Genomic DNA, 16,876 nt, shown 5'->3' on the forward strand with positions numbered 1-16,876 from the left:
GGTGGTCCTGGCATAGTGAACAGCTTCCTCTGATTTTCCAAGGTGTCCTTGTGAGAGGGTTGCATCTGAAGAGTAACTAATGCCATGTATGAGTCAGCATAAAACAACGTGCAGCTGGGGAAGGAAAATCATTTCACTTTGGTTTGGTCCTTTTGGCTTATGGGCTGCTGGGGTGGGAAAGATGAATCCAACATCCTTTGCACTATGCTTATGCTGCTGCTGTTACCTTATGCCCACCCAACCAAAGTGAAGGGATGACTTAAGACACCAGCTGATCCTGCCACAAACCGAGGGCACAGGTGAGCAATAGACTCAAAATACCACTCTCTTATAGGTAATACTCTTCTGTAAATTACTTCTAACTAAAGGTTTATTATGCCAGCTATGCTGATAGAGCATGAAGCTGTTTAGTTGTGTTTGGTGCCTATGCTTGGAAACATGACATTTCTGCAGCACCATTCACAAGACCCAGGATGATGAAACACAGCAGCCAGGGCTGATATGGAAAAGAACCACTAGACTTTATTTCCACATGGCATTTATAAAAACAAACAAATGAAGACACAATGGAGATGCAGGAATGCACGGCCCATGGATGGGCCCAGCGTGGTCAGGTCTGTGCCATCGGCAGCTGCAGAGCAAGTGGCCAACAGAGGGAAGAGAGCCAGATGAGGCAGCTCCTGGTCAGGTTCAGCAAAGGCAAGCCTGCTGCACCACCCAGACCCTCTACCCACCATCACAGTTGCGTCAGTTCAGTGCCAGGACTCCGAGACATGAAATTCAACCACTGACCTGGACTTTGCATCAAACTGGCATGGGAAAGCCAGGCCCTGCACTCCCAACACAGGGGATCATACCTAGAGGGCATCTCAGCAGATTTCCCATACTTGCTTCTCCCTCCAGCTCTCACCAGTGAAGAGAAACTCTTGGTCCATGAGATGCACCAGACAAATTCCCAGACAACCTCTGTTATCTGCAGACTCCCAACATTGGCTTTTCTAGTCCACGTGGTGTCTGCAGACAGTCTTGGTCCCACCTGCCCCTACAGCAGGCACCAAAGGTCCTTATAGCAAGGACCTGATATCCTTCAATCACCTGAGATCCAGCATGTGGCCTCACCATTAGAGTGGATGGGGCACATGGCAAGCCCAGAAGAAATGCAGTTCTGCTCCATCACAGCTCAGACTGTGCTGGCTAATGCTATCCTCTGTGCAGAAAATATCCCACCTCCCACCCCCAGATCTGTTTAATCCTTGAGCAGGCTTCTTACCTCCAAGCAGATAAATAAAAACAAAAGATCTCCCTTCATACCACAGCATCACCAAAGTATACCCAACTCCACATGCCTTTTCTACTGTGTCCCAGCCCCACAGATGTTGCTCTGCAGGACCAGAGTGAGATGTACAGCTGGAAGAAGGATCAGCCCAGTCTGCAGTAAGGCACCACTACCACCAAGCCTTGCTGGTCCTGGGAAAGGGTTGGCCAGCAGGGGAGCAGCCCTGCAGGGAAGTGCCCATGGAACAAGACACCTTCACCCTGTAACAGGACATTTGAGGGATCAATATGTTGAGGGATCTTCCTTTAGTCTACTCTTGTGCAGGCGGGGCAGAGGAAGAACAGACTCCAGCTTGGCAGACGAAGCAGCATGGGGAAGGCTGGGGAAAGGCTCTGTGAAAGCAATGCATCTAGCCAGAGACCGAGCTGAGATGAATGGCTATCCATCCATAGTGGCATTTGGAAAAGGCTTTGCATCCTTAATACTTTGGGTGTTAGGACATACTGTTGGATTCCTTACTCTCAAGCCTATTTCTCTATGGAAGAAGAGCCCAGGCAAGACTGGGAAGCCCTGGGAGGTTGCAGTTAGCTCCTCAGATCCATCTCCTGGTAGCCAATTCTACACCCTGTGATTTTCGTCCAACATGTTGCTGTGATGCTGGTGGTGGCTGGCTCTCATTGAAGACACACACATACAACAGTGCTGTTTGCACTGCTGTTGCAGTCCATTTCACTCCACTGGTCTAAAGTGCCCAAACTGGTGCAAGTCAAAAAGTGGCCACTCTCCCTCCTCCAGGTTGAAAAGCTTCCCTTATTTTCAGTCTTCTACTTCTCAAGGCTTTGCTTTCCCCCCACTGGCAGTATCCAAATGGGATGAAGGTATTTGCTGGGCAGTTTACTGTTGAGCAGGAGGTTTCTTGTGGAAATAAGTCAGTATCCCACAAAAGCACAAGAGCACCTCTGGGGAATGAGGAGCTGCAAATGCCCCCCTGGAGATGTGGCTGAGCACCAGGTACCATTCAGTGCATTTCAAGCCAGCTCCCAGTTCTTTATGATCCCTGAAGAAAATGCATCATGCTCCTCCACTATGTCTCTGTCCCAGCACACTGCTGACACTCCCTTGTGCACGCACCACAACACAGAGATGTTGGTCTACATATGACACCAAATGTGGCTCCAAGAACTTGAGATGAGGCCCCCAGGTAGGTCTACCACTATGTGGGAGAACAACCTTAAAACTGTATGTTGAAGGCCCATTGGGCTAAACACTGTACAAATACTTTTTGGTGACAGATGAATGATCCTTGCTCCACGAGCTTACAGTCTACAAGAACAGAGCCACAGCTCCACCACTATACAGACATTACACCTATTTACACTCACAAACATTTTGGTCCCAGTAGAACACGTCTTTCAGACCAATGGCCCAGCAATCAGCTGATCTAGGGGCAGGGACTTGACTGCTCACCTCTTTCTCTTAATTTTCAATGCCAGACCATTTCTAGCCATTATTCTTTCCACCTCTGGTTTGGATCTGCAGCCCCAGCACCCTCCTCTGGCCCACAGAAGAAAACATGGTGTCAAAATAAAGTCCTTTCCTGGCTGCCTGAGCCCTGAGGCCTGCAAGGGTGTCCCACATAGCCGAGGGTGGCTGGGCCAGGCAGAGAAATGGGTGAGATGCTGGATGATGCTGGATGTAGTTCTCCCCCGTTTCGGCCTCACAAACTGTTGGCACTGTGCTCATATCACCATGTTTGCAGCAGAACAAGAAGTGGGGAGGCAGACCCCTCCATCTTTGAGTCAAGGCAGCAGGGAGAAATCCAGACTACCATGATGCTGGGACATGTGTCTGACAAAGCTTTTCTGAGAGGAGATATTAGTCAGTTAGTTCATATCTCAATAAGGCACACCCTCCCCATCACCTCAGCAAGCGCAGGTCAGCACCCTATGGTTGGCCCCGGCTGACTCTCCAAAACCTTGCTGGATACCTCCATGTCTGGGTGCACCCCTAGTGCGATGCCAGGAGACCCGGACAGAGACCTTGCAGAGCATACCTGCTCCTGCAAGGCTGCCGGACGGATGCTTTAAGGCTTTGAAATATAAGGCAACTCTGAGGCTCACCAAGCATGCCAAGGCCCCTCTCCTTCACAATCCACAGACCCCAGCCCCCTGCGAGGCAATTCCTCAAAGCCATGGGGATGGAGAAGGGGAATACCCTGGGACCCGGGGGCACAGGGAAGCAGGAGAGGACAATGTTTCTGCTTGGGTTTTGGAAAGCATCCTCAAGGGAATTCAGGTCCCTCCAGGATCATTTGTTTTTAACAAGCAAACAGACAAAGGCTGCTCGGTGTCCTAATTACATCTGTTAAAAAATTTAGCTAGGAAAAACATACCCTTGGTAAGTCCCTTCTCCATTTTTAACCATGTTTTCCATCCAAGAAATTAGAGATCGAGACTATGATTCAATCAACACCAGTGCATCACTTAGCTCTTCCCTTCCCCACCTTCCTTCTTCACTCCTGACCCCCCAGATAGTTAATTTACAGTTTCGGTGATTCTGTGCCAAGCCTCACAGAAGGCCAGCAGCTCAGCCCAAAAGCTGATTGTCCCTCCTAGGCTCCAGGCTCTCTGTGACATCCTCCAACTCATCCAGGATTTCGGAGAAAGACGGCCTCTTAAATGCTTCCACCTAGAACGAGAAGGGAAAGCTGAAGAGGACACCCCAGACAGGAGGTGGGTGCTCTGCAGCAGCTCCGCTGGCTCCCCCAAGGCTGGGCAATGGCATCCATCCATCATTACCACTGGTCTGGGTCACACGCTGGTCAGTGGAGCCTTCTGGTATCACCACTTGGTGATCCAGCCCTGGGCAGCTGCAGAAAAGCAGCCACAGAACAGGTCCCATGGTGCGGTACAGCTCAAGCAAAGGCAGCAAGATGCTGAAAACCAGCCTGACATACACCAACCTGGATAGGGCGTGGGAACTGCTCATTCCAAAGCCCACCCAAATGGTGCAGGGGCAGGCATTGTGCAGGGAAAGGCTGCAGGTAGGTATCAGGAGGGAGATGTATCATTCCCCGAGTTTTTCATGACAGTCAGGATCTAATCGTCTTGTCTCCCTGATGCAGCTCATCCTCAGTGAGCTGTGATCCCCCAGGGCTCCCAGTGCCATCGGGGTGTACCCAAACTGAGAGACATGGCCTGGCGCCCATCCCGCGCGCCCACTGTGCCATCCTGGGGCTGCCCTTTGTGCCTGACCCCATTAAGCCAGCCTGGGGAGCTGCATCAGAAACTTCCCAAACCTGCACATCACACAAGGGCAAAGAACAGCCCCAAGGGCCATTACTGGCAGAAGCCTGTTATTATATCAACTTGCATTAGGAAGCTGCCCATCAGAGATACAAGACGTCAACACTAAGCCAGTTGCTGACATGAATCACTCCTCTGATTCAGGGCAAGTTATTCACATATCCTTGGGACCCATGCAAGGATTTACTTCCATTTGCTGCCTTGAGCTCCTAGCAATTAGGTGCATTATGATCACCCAGCTTCTCCACTCTGCCTGATTACTGCCTTTGTTTTTCTCTTCCTTTCAGAGATTAACCTGAATCCTTGCTTTCTCTCTGCTTTGCTTCCTGAGGCTTTGGGCATCATGGGGAGACCCCCGGCTTTCACAATTAGCTTTTATGCTAAAGCAAGAAAGGTTGGAGGACTATGCTCTGATATCGGTAATGCCAGGGCTGGTAACAGCAAGGCAGTGCCCTCCACAAAGGATCAGCCAGGTGCCTCTGCCTGCAGCCTGGCTTAAGGAGGGACTGGGCATCGTCACCAGCCTACTTCCCACTCTGGAGTCGACATGCAAGGGAACAGGCAGGACCTTGGGTTGTTTCAGGCTGTAATACACAAACTAAACACTTCTCCTAGGGGCAGAACTGCACAGTGAGTGAAAGCATACTACTGAGCCCAGGAAGATCTCATCACTTCACAGCTCAAGTGGCAGAGCCCTGTGTGCTAGCATTAAGAGCATCAGGTTCAAGCTCTCCAGGGTTCACAACAATTTTGGTCTCTGTCATACAAGTGTGATACAAATCCAACAAAATCAAAGAAAAAAAAAACCTAGGAAGAATCTCACCCGACAACAGCTAGCAGCAAGGTCAATCACCCGCTTGGGGCATTCGCTGATCATCCCTTGGAAGGCAGCAACATCCAAGCCATAATCCTGTGAGGAAGGGGGAAGAGTATGTAGAAAAGACTTCAGTTATAAAGTCCTTCAAAAGCTCTTCATCCTTCTGAAGATGTTAAAGCACAAAATGGTCATGGTTTAAAGCTTTCAGGGTCTCCATCGCAGCTATTTTACTGATGGCAATGCAAAGGTACCAGGGCAACATCAGCTCTGGCAGGGCAAGGCTGCACAGATGGTAAATCATTAGCAGAGCTGGGAGACTGCAGCATTCTTTAGCTTGCTCTGTGCTACCCCTGAGGGGCAGTATGTGTCCTCCTGGAAAAGCTCAGCCTTAGGCAACAAGAGCCACAAAAGTGGAGGATCAGCACCAGGTGCTGAGCAGTGGCTGCTGAGGACAGGAACTGAGAGTCAAAGGGGTCCAGCCAGCTGCTTCCATAACTACAGCTTTGTCCCTCCAAGACTTCAGTCTCCAATATGTAATTCTCTTTCATCTTGTGAACACAGATGGAGCATTACTTCCTGTTCAGTCTCACAGAAACATGGAACAATCTCTGGTCACTGCAGGTTCTTTGCATTGCTCCTTGGAAAGCAGCAATTTGCTGTTTTCCTGCTGGATTTTTCATCCCTGTTCAGGATAAACTTTCCCTTCCCGCTTTGTGGAAGGGAAATGTTGAAAATGTTGAAACAAAAAAGCCCATGTTTTTAGGAAAGCCCACTGTCTCCACATGAACTGTGTATTAACTGCACTGTATTTGAAAATAAACATTTGTGATGAAAGTTGTGTTTAACCTGCCACTTCAATGGGGAAGCGGAAATGTCAAAGTGAAATGAAGTATTTGGAATTAAGCTCTTTAAACAGAAGTACTTCATCTCAAATTGTTGATCTAACAAAAATTTTGAAACTATAGATGTACTGAACTCTTGTGCACTGAATATTTTGAGATCAGATTTTCTCATGGAAAAACCTCTAGAGAGAAACCTGAGTGTGAACACATACACGTGTGTACAGGTCTGTCTGGTCCAGAGAGAAGCCACAATCTGATACCATGGAGAAAACACCATTAGATTTGACTGTGGGAATCATTACCTGAGTCCTGGGAAGCACTTCAGGGTCAGCTGGGATCCTGCCCAGGATTTCACAGAGGACAATGCCAAAGGAAAACACATCCACCTGCAGAAGGGGTGGGAGAGCAGGAGGTGGGACAGAGCATGCACAGAAGCAAAGCATGAGAAAGGAGGGTACCAACAACAAGGTCCTTTTCCCTGAGTTATGCAAAAGCCCATCAAAAAAGCCCATTGGAGATGGAGGCACCAAACCCCTAAACTTCTTCTGGGCTTCTGAACCCACCCATAAACACCACAGCCCCACTTGGAGTCCAGCCTCATCTTCAGGAAGCCTGGCCCCGTGCTTTTGTTCAATGTGTCTGGTGCTTCTACCACAGCTCTGGCACCCTCCATAGACCCTGCAACAGGCTCATTGGGCTGTAAATCACAAAGCATCTTCCTCAGAGAGGCTTCATTGTGTTTGCCCATGGCAGCAATCCATTTCCCTAGAAGTTTAACTTAACAAGGCCACATAACGAACTTCCAAGCTGCTAACCAGAGCATTACTGAGCAAAGGTCCGGGTAGCAGGGCAATGTTTCCCGTGGAAGGAGGGAAGGGCTTTTCTGCTGGTGGGACATGTCACCAACAAGCAGAGGAGACATGTCCCATGGTTGTTCGGGAGCTCCAAGGATGAACAAGGAGCTGGGAAGCAGTGCCATACCTTCCGGTCATAGGGCTCTCCCCGCAGCATCTCAGGAGCCATCCAGAAAGCAGAGCCCACCAAAGACAGCTTCCTCTCCACATCCTTCACAGGCAGCTCCACCACTTCCCTGGCCAGCCCAAAGTCAGTCACCAGTGCCTCGCGACCCCGCGGCATCAATCGAATGAGGCAGTTCTGAAAGGAGCCCACGGGGCATGGCATGAGACTCCCAGTGAGCAAAGGCTTGAACACTTCACTGAGCAGCACCTCGTCAGCCCTCAGCCCCACCTCACCATTACAGGCTTTCCCCTCACCAGAGACTTGCATCCTGGCAGCACACATGGAGTGTGCAGGGCAGATTAGCGGTGGACTGATCACATCTGAAGCCAGGAAAAGTCCTCTGAAGAAGGGCAAAGACCATTGTTTGTTCAACAAACATGATCCACAACCTTTTATCTGAAAGAGACCTTGAAATGTGCACGTTGACTTTATTCACCATGCAGCTGGGCAGGACTACAGCTAGAGCCCTTCTCACTGCCCATGGCTACGCTCCCCTAACACAGCTTTCTAGAGGAATTCCTATAAAACTATCTTAAGGTTTCTCAAAACCTCAGCAGTTTCAGCCTGTTCAGTTCCCCAGGATTTCCTCCTCAGCATCTGCTCCCAGGGAACTAGCAGAAATGACAGGCATCTTCTCCAGATGGCTCACTAACAACTAGATTTCAAGTGAGCACATACACACTTATCTCCTGTATCTTCAGCCATCATCACTGCAGGTTTCCTGGGTTTTCCTGGGGAAGGATGAATTTCTTTCAGGGTTGAGCCACCACAGAGAGACAGAAGGGACAGGCAGGGACCTCCAGCACTTTCCACAAGCAGATCTGGGAAGCTCCTGAGCTTCTCAGTCAGCACCAAATAGCAAATTACATCTCACCTGACTTCAGAGAACACTAGCCAAGAAACCTGTGGTCAGAGTGAACCAGGCTCTTGCCTTGTCCTTGCCTGGTGTTTGCGATTTCATGGTTAGTAACTGAGCCAAGTAAACAGCCTGAGATTACAAAGGTGAGTTTCATTCCTGTGCTGATGTCTCTCAAGACTGTAATGCTTGACTGGCTTCCCCACTGCCAACTTTCATCAATATTTCAAGTTTCTCTTAAAAAGCTCACAGAGCACCAAAAAAATGGCTTGTAAGAGATACACCACTACTTATTCAGCAGCAACTGCAAGGACTTGCAGGTCCATTTCCATTAATCACCAAGCCAGCCTCTGGCGTTAGCTGACACAGATATGGTCCAGGCTGGTGGCCAACCCCTCAGCTCACATTCCCTGTGATATCATGGACATGCTGCAGATCCACCTGAGGTTTGGTTTGGAAAGTTTTGCCCAAGAGAGATCAACAAGGCACTGCCCCACGGTGTTCCGACTGCCATACCAGTGGCAGAGGAAGAGCCACACCAAAGCCCCATGGATAAACATGAGAATGGCAAAGCCCCAGTGCTGTTCCTGCCCCCATCAAGCAGCATGAACCCAGGCTGAGGAAAGCAGCCTCCCAGCCAGATGGCCAATACACCAGGAACATGAAGTGCCTTTGCATTACACCCAAAGCCTGTCTCCAGATGCCAGTCTTCACAGCTGGCATGCTGCCAGCATGTGAAACCCATGGAGGTGACCATCCTAAAATTGGTGACCTGGACCCTCTGGATCAAGGAAGAACAACTTCCCTGCACTTGCGTAAGAACACACACATCTCCTGAGCTCTGCTGGTGCTCTGCGCACAGACAGGGACCATCTCACATGTCACTTGCTCCGAGAGTCTGTGACCAGCTCCTGTTAGCAACAGCTTCCTCCTTGCTGTGAGCAGGAAAGAAAATCTCTAAATCTGGCAGAGCTTCTCCTGCAACTGTAGGCAAAGGAAACTATGTGCAATCCTGCACACATTTCCATCTGTTTTCTTTTCTGACAGCAACATCACTAGGAGCAATATATTTTTATCTCTCTCTGGGTCTCCTGCTTGGCAAGTGATGAATGCAATGTAATGACAGGTTTTATCAAGAAAGCTTGCCTGCAGAGGGATTAGCATGGAGCAGAGGACCGGCCTGAGGCCTCCTGGTTACAGCCCTAAGGGGTCGCTGTACGGCCCCCTAACACAGTTGCCTTCAGCAGTTCAGGGGCGATGTCCCCTTTCCAGCTGTGTACCTTGGAGTTGAGATCTCGGTGGTAGATGTTCTTGGAGTGCAGGTAGATCATTCCTCTGGTGATGTCAGAAGCTAAGTCCACTTTTTCCTTCCATGTCAAACCAATGTCCTTGCTGGCCAGGAGCTCCTCCAGGCAACCTCCATTCACGTACTGTGAACAGAGACAAAAAAAAGCAGGTGGCTGTGCAGCTGGGCACAGGCTCCCCTGGAGCTTCCAGGTGCTGAACCCTCCCTCTCTGACCCAGGAGCCCCTCCTTCAGGATGGAGGTTGGGAATGCCACCGCATGTAGGACATAGGGGCCCCTGTGTGTGGTGCCGTGCAACTACCCATCCTGGCACAGCAAGTCACTGCCGGTCTCTGGGCTCTGCCCCACTGCAGGGACAGCTGTATAAGCCAGCCATGGTCTTCACTCACAGGCAGCGAACTACAGGCAAAAAGCCTGGCAGCGGCTCAGTGACCACCTTCTGCCACTGACAGCACAGGAATAAGGAAAGACCTCCCCAGTACCAGCCTAGACTTTTCCATTAGACCACACCACTACCCCAGAGCCACCCTGGAGATCCTGCCACTCTCTGTCTGCTTTACTTTCTACTCCTGCGGTCCATCCCTGACTCCTCTTTTCCCCGCCAGCTGGCCCATTCTGGCCCTTTGGTGGTACCAAGCCAACGTGAAACACTTTTTGGCTGTCCTGCCTGAATCTCATGGCCCTGCAGCGACTGTGCCCCACACTCCAGCTGTGACCAGCTGTAGGGCAGAAAGGACCAGAAGCCCCTCCGAGGCAACCTTGCTAGTCCAGACCCACTCACAGGCACAGGAGTCAGAGGCATAGATATGTTACAGGATATCTGCCATCCTCCCTGCCAAAGAACCTCAGGGTCCTTGCCTGCCCACAGCACACTTACAAGCAAGGAACCTTTACCTCCAGAATGGGGTACAGTTTGTCATCCTTCACGCATATCCCAAGGTACCTAAGCAGAAGAACACACACACACAAAAAATAAAAAAGAAAAGAAGCCATCAAGGTTCAGCTCAATCCCTCATCGCAGAACTGCCTTAGAGACACCAAGCCAACTCCAGCCCCTGACAGTGCCCTCTGCTCATGGCTGTAGGATGTACGCACCTAACGATGTTGGGGTGGGACAGCTTCTGCAGCAGGCTGATCTCACGCACAATCACCTCTTGGTCCACGTCGTTCTTGTAGATCTTTACCACCATCACCTTACAAGCAGCAGCCTGAGTCACCTGGAGGCAAGGGTGGAGCAGGACATCTCTTAGCTTCCAGAGGTCTGCCAGCCCCTCTGGACAACAGCATCCCTTCCCAACCGAGGGCTTGAATCTCATTTCCCTGCTGCCCAGAGCTTTGCACAGTCATTTGCGCAAGTGCAAGGTGCTGTTCCTTCCACATAAGCTCCACTCCAGTGATGCCTGCCTGGGTGGCTGGGGACAGCTAGGTCCCTCCTGTCCCAACACATCACAACACTATTTCTCTGCCAAAATTTGTGTGTTCCTTGGGCCGGAGCAGTTTTTCAGCCCACACTGGGTTACCACAGAGCTGGCCTTCTTCCCTCCAATGCCTTGCATTCAATGTCCCTTCCCAACCGCAGCTTGGCCCACATCTCCATCCCTCTTTCCTACCTGGGTCTGATCACTGCACAAGACTGCTGGCCACACTCCTCATCCCCAATTCTTTCTGTACTCCTGGCCACAGCCAGCCACCCTCCACCCAGGCTCTGCCAGATGGACACAACAAAGTGCAGAGCCAGCTCATCTCTCCCACACATCCCAGGACGGAGGTCCCGTGTCTGCTTCCCAGCCACATGCTAAACTGAACCTCTGCTATGGATTATCACCAGACATTTCATTCCTAGGGCTTCCCCCGGGCAGGGACACTGGAAGCTAAAGAACAGAAAAGGAAATGCTTTTCCCCCACCTTACAACACTGAACAGACTGAGCAGGCATTTTTAGGAGGAAATTTGCTGTCCCCTGTGGAGGCACCAGGGTTGGGCAGTACTGAATGCAGGGGTTTCACACAGGCTACAGGACATGCAGGGGTCTCCTGGCTCTCAGCCCTGACAGCACCATCCAGGGCCCCTGCACTGCAGCTCATGTTATCTGGGTTGACGATCCAAGTAGCAGTTACCAGACCACATCACAGAGCATTGTGGTACTTTAACATTTCCATCCTCAATTAACATCTGTTTTAAGGAGGACCATGTATCAGGTGTGATCCACACTGATGTCCTGAAAGCTCCCCCAGGGCTAGCAGAGACTCCAGCCGTGTATTTAATTTTCCTTCATTTTGATGTTTATGGGGGTTTGTTTGTTTGTTTTAAGGGAAACATAGTTTAGACAAAGCATAAACTGGCTTAAGAGCAGCACTCAGAGTCCCAAAGTGTCACCCATTGCTCTCTGTCATGGTCTCTGTACAGATAAGTTTACTAGCCCAGGTGAAGACAACAAAGAGCTGCATGTAAGACCTAGCTGGGCTGGAAGGAGAGAAAGTTTATTATAATCAGGGTCACAAAACAAACTGTCTTGGGAGCAACATGAACTGCTGCTTCCTTTCTGAAGGAATTCAACCTGATAGTTGATGTTATTGTTGGAATAACTCTTGCCTCTCTACTCAAGCAGGTCATGAGGAAGGCAGGGCTCCAACACCCTCACCTGATGGGACTTGACAACCACAGACTGTGGACTGTGGGTCACTAAGCAGATGTAACTGATTATTACCTATAATAGCACAGATGTAAATATAAGAGATGCCGTCAATCATCTTTGCCCAAAACTTAATGCCTTTATGCCCAGGACAGAGTACAGAGAGCAGCCAAAATCTGGAAGATCTGAAAAACTTTCAGAAGAGCTAATACTGAGTTTCAGTGAGACCTTTTAGCTCTGCACAAACTCTGATGGAGACGCTGAGCTACACTGAGCTTCCAGGTGAGATTGTATGTCCCAGCTGGACACCTGCAGAGTTCACAAACACTGCCTGGGCTGGTGGAGTTCATGAGCGCTGGAGGGGTTCCTGTCCACAGGGCAATGCAAAGTCCAGCCTGGTCTGGAGAAGAAATGACTGAAAAGCAAGGGTAGACTCACATCCAAAAAAAAGTAGTGGGAGAGACGGGCAAAAGTAATGGGCTCAGGAGGCCTCTTCCAAGACCACAGCCCCTAAGACTTTGCTCTGGCCAACCTGGAGCAGCCCTTGGTCTGCTCCAAATCATGCAGTGTCCAGTTTTGTCCTGGATCAGTGTGAATCAGGGAAGTGCAGAGGGGCCTCCAAGGTATTCTCATTTCATGCTAATGAGTGATGAAAGGTAAAGATCTGGTGTCAGCCTTGAATGGAGAAATAAAGGTGAAAATCTGGTACTGGAAAGTTGTAGAAAGACAGGGAGTCTGACTGTGCTTCCTAATGTGTATGAAGCTTTTTGAGGGCCAACAGAGAAAGAGGTTGCTCAGAGGTTCCCTTTGGGCAATGCCTTAAACCAGCCTCAGAAAAAAGAAGTCACGCTGCATTTCTCTCCTGCTTTTGAGCACCTCAGACCTCTATATATGAGAGCTGAGAATGAAAGAAGCTTTATGCTTTCCCCAAGAGAAACTCATACTTGAATAGCTCCTTATTGCACATCAGAAAACTAAGGCAGACAAAGAAGGAATGTACCTTGTGCCCAGGTCATCCAATACATAACCCACAGAGCAGAAGACTGTGCCCAGACCTCTTGAGTCTGAGTCATCAAGTAGAACCAAGTGAATCCTCCTTCCTCAGCCAACCCACATATAACAACTCCTGAGAACAGGCTTAACCAAAGGACAAAGGATGGCAAAAGCAACAAGCAGCCAGCACAGGCAGTGCCAGTACTTTGGGGAGTCTATGTTCTTGCTGCAGGAGCACTTTGGAAGACAGCATCTGTTGGCATAGAGCTTCAAAGGACCATTGCCACTGATGCTTCACAGCAGGAGTGCTGTTGTTCAGGGCTACAAGTCCACAGGGGACTGGCTGACCCAAGAGGACCACGAGTCATCAGAGCACTCAGTAACAGTTGTGCTTGAGTCCCCAGACAAATATCAAGCCCCCACAAAGGGCTGTCCTTGCCCCCAAGTCCTCCACTGTCTTCTGACTATTTGGCCCATAGCATTTCATTCAAACTTTATTTTTTTACATTTCTTTTTCTGCTGCTACTTCAAGAAGTTATTTCATTTTCATTCAAGATCCATGTCTCCAGCCTGCCTACTGCTGGAATTTCAGTCACTGCCAGGGCAGGAGGAAAATGTCATGCACAGAGGAAACAGCAACTGTTACTATGAAAATCTGCTAGGTACAGGAAAGAGAAAGCGATGGCAACGGCATGCTGCGTAGGTGGGGAAAGCAATTACTAGAAGGAGGCTGTGGTGGGGAGAGGTATTTGTCATGTATTGCTCCAGTCTGCAGAGAGCTGCCATAGATCTTTGGCTGGAGATTCCCTTTGGACAGCTTTAGTGCGTTGTCCCTGGACCTGAAGTTCACCCAAAGGCTTTATCATGGCACCAAGGCCAGATGCAGCAGAGGAGGAGACAGAGTCTTGAGAAAGCAACATGGATTTATCTATCTGACTTGCATATTTTCTGCAGTTCCATGGCCAGTTTCTGCCAGTCTGGCTCCTTTAGTTTCAACTGGCCACATGTGCTTACACCAGCCAGGGATCTCACCCAGAATATATCAGAGTACTCCTCTGGCAGAAGCATTTTATGCTGGCCCAGGAGAAATGTGCAGTCATGATGTTTACCGGTGGGGCTGGTCAAGCTAAGGAGTCGAAGGCAATAGTAGAGTCAGGTCCAGCTTTTTCCTCCAGATCTGTCTCATGTCCCAACAACCAAGACCAGTGTCAGCAACCACATTCGGGAGGGCTGCTGGGAGGAGAGATAAGGTGGGCAAACCTGGCCACACTGCAAAGCAAGTCCCATCCACTCCCCCCAGATAAGCAGTGGCCCTCCTGGGCTGAGGAGCAGCATTGGAGGGGGAGCAAAGCTAGCAGCACCCCGGATCCTGTGCTTGCTCAGAGAGGGTTAAACAAACTCCCATACCAGTGAAGCCTGGTGCAGGGAGTGACTCACAACAGCCCCAGTGAGAAAAGCAGTTTTGCTTTGGTGACATACCATCCACATCCTGCACTGGCTTGCAGGGAGCCACAACTCTCCTGAAATGAAGGCAGCAGAGGCAGAAGTGGACAGACCAGCAGCCTGTTCCAGCCTGACCCTGCCCCAATCCCCTGCTCTTCCCCAGCATCACTGTAACGCAGGGCAGCAGCCAGAGAGAGGTGACAGCACTGGCATCTCCATGGGGTGTGGGTGGCGTGTATTCTAGGAGACACATGCAGCTTAATTTTACATTATTTTTCTCTATATATTTTGCTACAGTTCTGACAACAAAACCTGCACAGAGCATAAATATCCCCTAATCTTATCCAATACCCAGTTTAGCTCCCTGACAAGCATGTTGTATGGCTAGATGACAGTATCAATGAACATTCATTGATCAAGTCCTCCCATCTCCTTTTTCACTATGGAAGGGGAGATGTGCATCAAAGGTGATGTACTAGGTGTGCAGTGGGGGGGGGGGTCCTTTCCTCCCTCACCCCATCCAACCAGCCAGAGTGAGCTGGGAGGGATGAAGATGAGGAAATAAGCTCAGGAACAGGTTCCTCAGGTAAGGCATCATCTACACAACCTCAGCAGCCATTCAGCTGCTCTCACACAGGTTGTGGGCTGCCTGCATGTCAGTTTACCTTGTAGACCTTGGAGAAGAAGCCGCTGCCTATCAGCTCGGCGTTGAAGTTTTCCCAGAACTCCAGCTTCCTGACAGCCGTGCGCAGCCTCTGCCAGCGGTCCATGTGGTAGTAGGTGTCAGACGACTCACCATAGTACTGCATGGGGTTGGAGGGCTCTGATGCAATCAGCCCTGCCTCGCACATCATGGGGGCAGCAGCTACAACACAGTGTATTTCACAGTGAGCCAACAGCAGTATTTAGACATCAAACAAATACTTGCACTAGAGACCAGGACTGGATGAAGCCTCAGGAACAGGGGGAGAGGAGACGAGGCACTGAGAAGATGCACCCTGCAGCACACGTTGCACTGGGAAGCACCCATGGGCACTGTCTCCTGGATAAGTCACCCTGAGCTTAGGTCTGCCTTATGCAGGTTGTATTCGGACTTCTTTAGACTAGGACTTAAAGATGTCAAATTAGAATATATTCATTTACAACTTCTAAAGGTTTACAATAGATAGGATGCATCACCTTCAACACATGATAGTGCAGCCCAGGAAAAGTCCAGGGCACTCGGTCTTGCTCAGCCAGCTTATGCTGGGTTAAAAGCCACTGTGTCTAAATTGGGCTTTTAGCATAGGTCATGTGCCACATACTAATGCCACATCCACTACCCCAGAGCTCTAGACAGGGCTTAGCTACTATTGCAGAGGGTCATGGCTTGAGTGTGCTAGCAGGAAACACTCAGTCTTAAAAGGATCCTCACTCTTCGGTGCCTACAGTTCATTATAAGCCCTAAGGAATCACAGAATAAGGAAATGCCCCAGCAACCCTCCTCCTGTCTGTGTATCCTGAATTTGACTCCAAGCCCCAAATGCCTCTGCTAAAATGTCTTCCTATTCTACTGCTCTGATTCTTACACTTCCCTCTCCAGTCCCCTTGCTCCATTCCCCTGTTTTTTACAGCACCAGGCTCACACTCCTCCAAAGCTACCTGCCATCCTTCCCCTTCTGCCACATCACTTGCCTCTAGTTACATCCAAAAATGCAAAGGAGGTAAATCCAGTGGAAAATGGGCTTCTGACACCCTAAGTGAGGCAAATAAGGCACCTACTTCTGGATAATTGTAAACAACCATTGGTACGCTACAAAGCTGTCTGAGTACCTTCCACTCACAGCATGTGCTCAGATTCCTGGGTGCCTGGCAAGCTGCTTTGCCAGACTGTCACCAGATGAGACAATGGTCAACAAAGGGTAATTTCTTCAATGCTTCCAACTGAAGCAAAGCTAAGATCTGCCCTCCCTAATTTTCTGTCCTAGGTCTTGCACCAAACAAGAAGCTGTATCAGCATCCCTTGATCCCGTGCACTATTTCATGGCTACTTTGCTTCTACAGGGCAAGGCAAAATCTGCACTGAGATGTGCATAAAGTATTTGCACCAGCCACCTCATCCACCCACAGTCCAGCAAAGATCCAAAGAGAGAGCTGCCAAACGGGGACAGAGAGATGTGGTGGCAGGGCTAAGCAGGGCAGGGGACTGAGAGAGCTGAGGGCTGGGACATGGGGCAGGCAGGCAGCCAGTACCAAGCAGGGCAGGGATCCCTGACACGAACAGCGGGCAAGCTCCAGGCTGAGACTCAGGGAGCTGCAACACTGGGGAACAACAAAACAAACTTCTGAAAGCAGCCAGGCCCCAAAGTTCCCACCACAGGACAGTCACACACAGACTGCAGGAATCCA

At 50.0% G+C, this 16,876-nt stretch overlaps 1 protein-coding gene across 1 annotated transcript in view; it reads right to left on the bottom strand.

Annotated features, from left to right (window-relative positions):
- Nucleotides 1–3,473: 3,473 nt before the first annotated feature.
- The window catches only part of LOC126052506 (dual specificity testis-specific protein kinase 2-like), a 30,595-nt gene continuing 17,192 nt past the window's right edge, over nt 3,474–16,876 (bottom strand). The window contains exons 2-9 of the mRNA XM_049833269.1: nt 15,154–15,353; nt 10,517–10,638; nt 10,316–10,364; nt 9,397–9,546; nt 7,222–7,395; nt 6,543–6,626; nt 5,405–5,491; nt 3,474–3,964 (exon numbers count right to left, since the gene is read on the bottom strand). Of these exons, the coding sequence (XP_049689226.1) occupies nt 3,863–3,964; nt 5,405–5,491; nt 6,543–6,626; nt 7,222–7,395; nt 9,397–9,546; nt 10,316–10,364; nt 10,517–10,638; nt 15,154–15,342 (957 nt within the window). The 5' untranslated portion in view covers nt 15,343–15,353 and the 3' untranslated portion in view covers nt 3,474–3,862. The remainder of the gene's footprint in view (nt 3,965–5,404; nt 5,492–6,542; nt 6,627–7,221; nt 7,396–9,396; nt 9,547–10,315; nt 10,365–10,516; nt 10,639–15,153; nt 15,354–16,876) is intronic.

The sequence above is a fragment of the Accipiter gentilis genome, chromosome 29 (genome assembly GCF_929443795.1).
Source record: "Accipiter gentilis chromosome 29, bAccGen1.1, whole genome shotgun sequence".
Taxonomy (NCBI): Eukaryota; Metazoa; Chordata; class Aves; order Accipitriformes; family Accipitridae; genus Astur; species Astur gentilis.